General features: G+C 70.3%; 1 protein-coding gene across 1 annotated transcript in view; it reads right to left on the reverse strand.

Moving 5' to 3' along the window:
* The window catches only part of LOC118718835 (myomesin-2-like), a gene marked incomplete at its 3' end in the record, with an annotated part of 36,279 nt that overhangs the window by 26,216 nt on the left and 1,285 nt on the right, over positions 1-8,778 (reverse strand). Inside the window, exons 2-3 of the mRNA XM_045581654.1 lie at positions 4,169-4,287; positions 1,987-2,175 (exon numbers count right to left, since the gene is read on the reverse strand). Coding sequence (XP_045437610.1) covers positions 1,987-2,175; positions 4,169-4,275 — 296 coding nt within the window. The remainder of the gene's footprint in view (positions 1-1,986; positions 2,176-4,168; positions 4,288-8,778) is intronic.

Here is an 8,778-nt window from a genome sequence, read left to right on the forward strand (position 1 = left end):
GTGACGGGCTGTCCCGGGCGGGGAGGGAGGTGACGGGCTGTCCCGGGCGGGCAGGAGGTGACGGGCTGTCCGGGGCGGGAGGTGACGGGGCTGTCCCGGGCGGGCAGGGAGGTGACGGGCTGTCCCGGGCGGGCAGGGAGGTGACGGGCTGTCCGGGGCGGGAGGGTGACGGGCCTGTCCCGGGCTGTCCTGGTAGGTAATGGACTGTCCCGGGCGGGCAGGGAGGTGACGGGCTGTCCTGGGCGGGCAGGGAGGTGACGGGCTGTCCCGGGCGGGCAGGGAGGTGACGGGCTGTCCGGGGCGGGAGGTGACGGGCTGTCCCGGGCGGGGAGGTGAACGGGCTGTCCCGGGCGGGGAGGTGACGGGGCTGTCCCGGGCGGGGAGGGAGGTGACAGGCTGTTCCAGGCGGGCGGGGAGGTGACGGGCTGTCCCGGGCGGGCGGGGAGGTGACGGACTGTCCCGGGCGGGGAGGTGACGGGCTGTCTCAGGCGGGCGGGGAGGTGACGGGCTTGTCCCGGGGGGGCGGGGAGGTGACGGGCTGTCCCGGGCGGGATGGGTGACGGCTGTCCCAGGGGGCGGGGGGAGGGACGGCTGTCCGGGCTGTCCCGGCGGAGGGTGACGGGCCTGTCCCGGACGGGCAAGGAGGTGATGGACTGTCCCGGGCGGGAGGTGACGGGCTGTCCCGGGCGGGGAGGTGACGGGCTGTCCCGGGCGGGAGGTGACGGGCTGTCCCGGGCGGGAGTTGACGGGCTGTCCGGGCGGGGAGGTGGACGGGCTGTCCCGGGCGGGGAGGGAGGTGACGGACTGTCCCGGGCGGGCAGGGAGGTGACGGGCTGTCCCGGGCGGGAGGTGACGGGCTGTCCCGGGCGGGCAGGGAGGTGACGGGCTGTCCCGGGCGGGGAGGTGACGGGCTGTCCCGGGCGGGGAGGGAGGTGACGGACTGTCCCGGGCGGGCAGGGAGGTGACGGGCTGTCCCGGGCGGGGAGGTGACGGGCTTGTCCCGGGCGGGCGGGGATGTGACGGACTGTCCCGGGCGGGCAGGGAGGTGACGGGCTGTCCCGGGCGGGCAGGGAGGTGACGGGCTGTCCGGGGCGGGGAGGGAGGTGACGGACTGTCCCGGGCGGGCGGGGAGGGTAATGGACTGTCCCGGGCGGGCAGGGAGGTGGACGGGCTGTCCTGGGCGGGCAGGGAGGTGACGGGCTGTCCCGGGCGGGCAGGGAGGTGACGGGCTGTCCCGGGCGGGGAGGTGACGGGCTGTCCCGGGCGGGAGGTGACGGGCTGTCCCGGGCGGGCAGGGAGGTGACGGGCTGTCCTGGGCGGGCGGGGAGGTGACGGGCTGTCCCGGGCGGGCAGGGAGGGTGACGGGCTGTCCCGGGCGGGGAGGTGACGGGCTGTCCCGGGCGGGCAGGGAGGTGACGGGCTGTCCCGGGCGGGGAGGTGACGGACTGTCCCGGGCGGGGCGGGAGGTGATGGGCTGTCCGGGCGGGAGGTGACGGGCTGTCCCGGGCGGGGAGGGAGGTGACGGGCTGTCCCGGGCGGGGAGGGAGGTGACGGGCTGTCCCGGGCGGGGAGGGAGGTGATGGGCTGTCCCGGGCGGGAGGTGACGGGCTGTCCCGGGCGGGGAGGTGACGGGCAGGCGGGGAGGTGACGGGCTGTCCCGGGCGGGAGGTGACGGGCTGTCCCGGGCGGGGAGGGAGGTGACGGGCTGTCCCGGGCAGGGAGGTGACGGGCTGTCCCGGGCGGGAGGTGACGGGCTGTCCCGGGCGGGGAGGTGACGGGCAGGCGGGGAGGTGACGGGCTGTCCTGGGCGGGAGGTGATGGGCTGTCCCAGGCGGGCGGGGAGGTGATGGACTGTCCCGGGCGGGGAGGGAGGTGACGGGCTGTCCCGGGCGGGAGGTGACGGGCTGTCCCGGGCGGGAGGTGACGGGCTGTCCCGGGCGGGGAGGTGACGGGCTGTCCCGTCGGAGGCCTGCGGGGCCGGCGTACCTTCTCTTGCTCTCATGCTCGTGCTCGCTCTCCTCCTGCTCGGAGCCCAGCCTCTTGGCGCAGAGCCGGCACACGGAGCCCTGGGCCAGCAGCCGCTGGCCGGCCGCTCGCCGGGAGGTCGCCTGGGTCTGCTCGCTGAGGGACTGCTGGGAGGAGGACAAGCGGGAGGAGGACTGGGAGGACGAGCGCCTGCAAAGGCGGAGAGTGAGGGGTCAGGAACCGCTCTTCCCGCCCACCACACCACGCGGGAAACACGCACACATGCACACGCGTGCACACACATACACGGTGATGTACAAAGGTAATGTACAGGCACACATGTACACACACGAACATGTGTGCCTGTACATTACCTTTGTGTGTTGAGTTATGCAAGTGTGTGCATGTGTGTGCATTCTCACATGTGTACGTACATACACCCTTGAGTGTGCACTCACAGAGGTGTGCACATGCGTACACACTGTGTGCGTAGACTCACACGTACACGTGTGCACATGTGCTATGCACATGCACATAAATGTATGCACACATGCACACCTACATCCCTCTGCACCCGGCTCCCCCACTCAGGGACCGGATCTCCCCCCACCTCCCTGCCCAGGGCCACCTGTGCCATGGCCTGGCCGGGCACCAGGATTATATCTATCCGCCTGTGCCATGGCCTGGCCGGGCACCAGGATTATATCTATCCGCCTGTGCCACGGCCTGGCCGGGCACCAGGATTATATCTATCCGCCTGTGCCACGGCCTGCCGGGCACCAGGATTATATCTATCCGCCTGTGCCATGGCCTGGCCGGGCACCAGGATTATATATATCCGCGGGACGCCAGGCCTGGAGGCGGCCGGCCGGCCGGGGCGGGTGTTTGCCTTTGTTTGCTATGGGGACGGCAACAGGACGCGAGGACCCCAGGCGTTTCTAAATATAGGTGCGGGCACCAGGCGCCAGGAATGTCCAACACCAGCATCTCTCCTCGCAGCCCAGCCTCCCACCGGGCCCCGGCTGCCCTCGTGCCGTCCCTGGGGCGGGAGCTGGGCCCCGGAGGGTGCTGGACCTCAGAAACTCCCAGAGGACATTGGGGCCTGACCCCGCCTCTGACACAGTCACTTCACTTCTTGTTCCATTTGCTGCTCGAGCAGCAGTTCCCACCCATCGCCATTCTGCCATCCATAATCTCTCTGCTGCTGGGTCTTCCCACTGTCTTCCCTCCCACCGCCCTTGGTTTTTGGTGGCTTTTAAACTCCTGATCTGGAAGATGCATGAAGAAGGATAAAGTCAATGAACACTTCCTTTAAAAGTCCCCACCCCTTATGATCTAACCCAGGGTCAGAGCCAGTATACCAGGATCCACTAGGCTCCACCAGGATCCATCAGGATCTATCAGATCCACTAGGGTTCACCAAGGTCCACCAGGATCTACCAGGATCCACTAGGCTCCACCAGGCTCCACCAGGATCCATCAGGATCTATCAGATCCACTAGGGTTCACCAAGGTCTACCGAGATCTACCAGGATCCACCAGGATCTACCAGGATCCATCAGGATCTACCAGGATCCATCAGGATCTACCAAGATCCATCATGGTCTACCAGGATCCACCAGAATCTACCATGATCTACAGGGTCCACCAGGACCTACCAGGATCTACAGGGTCCACCAGAAACTACAGGGTCCACCAGGACCTACCAGGATCCACCAGGACCTACCAGGATCTAGCAGGCCTAGCGAGTTCTACCAGGGTCCACCAGATGCCAGTAGCACTCCACACATCGTTCCCTGCCCAGCGATGAGCCACATCCCCCTCTGGCCCTGAAGATGGGCCTCGGGGATCATGGCCACCGTGACCCTCCCCAGTCACGTCCCTCCGGGCTCCAGGGAGCAGGCAAAGCTCCTGCCTTTGAACGGGGGACGCCCATAATCCAAGTTCTACGTGTCTGAGGCGGGTGGGAACGCCCAGTCCGAGGCCACATGAGGCTGCAGAGTCCTCGGGCCCGGCCCTGCCAAGGCATGGGGTGAGTTTGGTCAGTGCTTGGCCCAAGGGAGCGGGTGGTTTCTAAGTGGATAATTCTGTGTGGCCGTGGGTGGTGTGAATGCCCCCTGGCCTCGGCAGGAAAGGGTCCTCCTCCTCCGCCTTCCCCCCCCCCCCCCCCCCCCCCCCCCGTCTAATCCGTGAATCCACTCACAGCTTGGCTGCGTATTCGTTCATGAGGTACCGGGTCTGCACATTGCGGTATGACTGGTCGAAGTGCTTGTGCCTCCGCTGGTAGAAAGGCAGGGTGACCAGCGACATCCTGGCGTTCACCTGCGAACGGAGAGGGACAGACGTGAGCCCTTCCCGGGCGGAGTCCGCCCGCTCCCAGCCGCCGCCACACCCGGCAAACGGGAATCGGGTCCACCAGAAACTACAGGGTCCACTAAAGGGGAATCAAAACCCGCGGGGCGGGACGGATGGAGGCTACGCGCATGAATAATCCCAACCAGCAGTCTGAGGGTGAGAGGCTCGGACCGCGATCCACCAGGCAGCCTCCCTCCGGCCCCGTCTCCCTCCGGCCCCGTCTCCCTCCGGCCCCCGTCTCCCTCCGGCCCCCATCTCCCTCCGGCCCCCGTGTCCCTCCGGGTCCCCGGGTCCCTCCGGCCCCCGTCTCCCTCCGGCCCCCATCTCCCTCCGGGTCCCCGGGTCCCTCCAGCCCCCGTGTCCCTCCGGCCCTTGTCTCCCTCCAGCCCTCGTCTCCCTCCGGCCCCGTCTCCCTCCCGGCCCCCGTCTCCCTCCGGCCCCCGTCTCCCTCCGGCCCCCGTCTCCCTCCGGCCCCCGTGTCCCTCCGGCCCCCGTGTCCCTCCGGCCCCCGTCTCCCTCCGGCCCCCGTCTCCCTCCGGCCCCCGTCTCCCTCCCGGCCCCCGTCTCCCTCCCGGCCCCCGTCTCCCTCCGGCCCCGTCTCCCTCCGGCCCTCGTCTCCCTCCGGCCCCGTCTCCCCCCCGGCCCCCATGTCCCTCCCGGCCCCCGTGTCCCTCCGGCCCCCGTGTCCCTCCGGCCCCCATCTCCCTCCGGCCCCCGTCTCCCTCCGGCCCCGTCTCCCTCCGGCCCTCGTCTCCCTCCGGCCCCGTCTCCCTCCCGGCCCCCATGTCCCTCCCGGCCCCCGTGTCCCTCCGGCCCCCGTGTCCCTCCGGCCCCCATCTCCCTCCGGCCCCCGTCTCCCTCCCGGCCCCCGTCTCCCTCCCGGCCCCCGTGTCCCTCCGGCCCCCGTCTCCTTCCCGGCCCCCGTCTCCCTCCGGCCCTCGTCTCCCTCCAGCCCTCGTCTCCCTCCGGCCCCGTCTCCCTCCCGGCCCCCGTGTCCCTCCCGGCCCCCGTGTCCCTCCGGCCCCCGTCTCCCTCCGGCCCCCGTGTCCCTCCCAGCCCCCGTGTCCCTCCCAGCCCCCGTCTCCCTCCCAGCCCCTGTGTCCCTCCGGCCCCCGTCTCCCTCCGGCCCCCGTCTCCCTCCCGGCCCCCATCTCCCTCCGGCCCCCGTGTCCCTCCCAGCCCCCATCTCCCTCCCAGCCCCTGTGTCCCTCCGGCCCCCGTCTCCCTCCGGCCCCCGTCTCCCTCCGGCCCCCGTCTCCCTCCGGCCCCCGTCTCCCTCCGGCCCCCGTCTCCCTCCGGCCCCCGTGTCCCTCCCAGCCCCCATCTCCCTCCCAGCCCCTGTGTCCCTCCGGCCCCCGTCTCCCTCCGGCCCCCGTCTCCCTCCGGCCCCCGTCTCCCTCCGGCCCCCGTCTCCCTCCGGCCCCCGTCTCCCTCCGGCCCCCGTCTCCCTCCGGCCCCTGTCTCCCTCCGGCCCCTGTCTCCTTCCCGGCCCCCGTGTCCCGGGCAGGGCCAGCCCCATCTGCTCGCCATCCATGACCTCCGGGCCGGTTCCCCGCTCTGCCCGCAGACATGGCCACAGACACCCCGGACGCTCCCTGCGCTCACTCCCCACCTCCGCTCGCTTCGGAGACTTGGGGTAGGGTCACCCACACCAGGGGTTCGGACTCCGCTCTGCCTGCTCGTCATTCCACAGGCTCATGGGCAATGCCGGGCACCTGCCAGCCGACACGGGCCCAGGAGGCGGTCTCAGTGCCCTCGCCTGGGTGCAGGGGCTCCCAGCTCCGCGCCTGCTCATCCCCTCTGGGCCCCGAGGCCGCGGTCCTCCACGCCCTGGTCCTCCACGCCCCTGCCCTCGCCGGCTTTCACCAATGTCACACCCTAGGCCGCCACACGGCAGGACCAGCAGCTGAGGACGCCTCGGCCACATGGGAGTGCCGGCCCTCTCCCCTCGCCTCACGGACTGCCCGGTGCCCCCGAGGCCCCAGGCGGGAGCCCAGCCCCGGGAAGCGGCTCTGTGGGCCCAGCAGAGGCCGGAGCCGCTGCCCTGGAGTCACAGCCCTCAGGAGGGACCCGGGGACTGGACCGGACCCGCTGTGTACGGACGACGCGCAGCGTTAGGAAGAAAAGGGGGTCGGGGCCCAGCAGCCCGTCATCCAAGGAAAGTGACCTCCGATGCTGCCAATGTCCTCCCACAGCCCTGCCGGCAGCCCACTCCCGCCCTCAGCCTGGGGGCCCCGGGCCCGGCCGCGGCCAGCTTTGCCGAGAAGTGAGGCTCCTGTCCCTTCAAAAATGGGCTGTGTGGGCAGTGGCCCCGGTCAGGCCTCACGCCTTCGAGAGCACTGACCACCCAGCACCAGGTGGCACCGAGGTCACCCGCCGTCACATGGCTGACCGCAGTCTGTCCCGGCCCGGCTCTCCACCGGACCTGGGAGGATGTGGGGTGAGAACTCTGCCCCCCCCCCGCCCTGCAGCGTGGCCCACACATTCGGCGTTCGTGGCAGCGACGCGAAGCGTGAGCCTGTCCTCGCCTCCTCACATCCTCACCGGAAGGAGCGTCTGTGACACGCCGAGGCCTCACCCCTCCCTGTGAGGACACCCGGACCCTTTCCCACGGCTGAGAAGGGACTCACTCTCAGGAAGCATTTCAACGCAGTGCCTGCTGCATTCCCGAGACACGCACCGGCCGCGGGAGACACCCAAGTCCACACCCAACTCAGCTGTTCTCCCAGAACCGGGGGTTCACGGCACCTGCGGGCGGCCTCCCCCAGGTAGCCAGGCCCCCAGGTAACCAGGTCCCCGGGGAACTAGGTAACCAGGTCCCTAGATAACCAGCCCCCAGGTAACCAGGTAACCAGGCCCCCGGGTAACCAGGCCCCCGGGTAACCAGGTAACCAGGCCCCCGGGTAACCAGGCCCCCGGGTAACCAGGTAACCAGGCCCCCGGGTAACCAGGTCCCAGGGTAACCAGGCCCCCGGGTAACCAGGTAACCAGGCCCCCGGGTAACCAGGTCCTCGGGTAACCAGGACCCCGGGTAACCAGGTAACCAGGCCCCCGGGTAACCAGGACCCCGGGTAACCAGAACCCCGGGTAACCAGGTAACCAGGCCCCCGGGTAACCAGGCCCCCGGGTAACCAGGTAACCAGGCCCCCAGGTAACCAGGCCCCCGGGTAACCAGGTAACCAGGCCCCCAGGTAACCAGGCCCCCAGGTAACCAGGCCCCCAGGTAACCAGGTAACCAGGCCCCCGGGTAACCAGGACCCCGGGTAACCAGAACCCCGGGTAACCAGGTAACCAGGCCCCCGGGTAACCAGGCCCCCAGGTAACCAGGTAACCAGGTCCCCGGGTAACCAGGCCCCCAGGTAACCAGGTAACCAGGTAACCAGACCCCTGGGTAACCAGCCCCAGGTAACCGGCCCTGGGCCCCAGCACCAGCTCCTCCAGTCACTCATGGGAGCTGCTGCCCCAAAGCTTCTCCAGACTAATTGCCCCGAGGACAGAGGACGGAGCACAGAGTGACCAGGAGGGGTGTTCACTGGTTTGGGGAGGGGGGAGGGAGGGACATCAGTCGGTGCCCCCATATGCACCCTGACCGGGGCTGAAACCGCACCATCAAAAATCGAACCTGCAACCTTGTGGCTGTACTGTACGCTCCTCCCGAGCCCGGCAGAGCAAATGGCTCTCACAGCATCGGCCGCGCCGCCCGGGGAGGGCGCTGTGCGCTCTGGCAGCTCCCCCCACTCCGCATTCCCCCCCACCCCCCAGTCACCTTGGAGCAGGCCGCCTGCCCAGGAGGCTGTCACCGCTCCCGGCTCAGACCCGGGCGCTCAGAGAAAGCAGACGGGCTCTGTGACCCCTCCCACTGCCCCGGGCCGGGGGGGGGGGGGGGCACGGGGAGAGGCAGCCTCCCGCAGCGTCCGCTTCGCAGAGCCTGGCACCGCAGCCCAGACCCGCCCTGAGGTCCCTCTGCGTCACCCTGTTCCTCGATGGCTGGCCGCTGCTCAGAGGACCGAGGCCCAGCCGCTCCCCACACCCTCTTCCTGCACCCCACTCCCTGCACCCCACTCACCACGCTCCTCTCCCCGCACCCCTCTCCCACCCTCGCTGCTCCCCACACCCCCCTCCAACCCCCACTCCCACCCTCGCTGCTCCCCACACCCCCCCTCCACCCCCCACTCCCACCCTCGCTGCTCCCCACACCCCACCCTCCACCCCTCACCCCCGGCCCTCGCTGCCCCCACAACCCCCCTCCACCCCCCACTCCCACCCTCGCTGCTCCCCACACCCCCCTCCACGCCCCACTCCCACCCTCGCTGCTCCCCACACCCCACCCTCCACCCCTCACCCCCGGCCCTCGCTGCCCCCACACACCCCCTCCACCCCCCACTCGCGGCCCTCGCTGCCCCCACACCCCCCTCCACCCCCCACTCCCACCCTCGCTGCTCCCCACACCCCCCTCCA

This window comes from Pipistrellus kuhlii, unplaced genomic scaffold (genome assembly GCF_014108245.1).
Source record: "Pipistrellus kuhlii isolate mPipKuh1 unplaced genomic scaffold, mPipKuh1.p scaffold_m20_p_148, whole genome shotgun sequence".
Lineage (NCBI taxonomy): Eukaryota > Metazoa > Chordata > Mammalia > Chiroptera > Vespertilionidae > Pipistrellus > Pipistrellus kuhlii.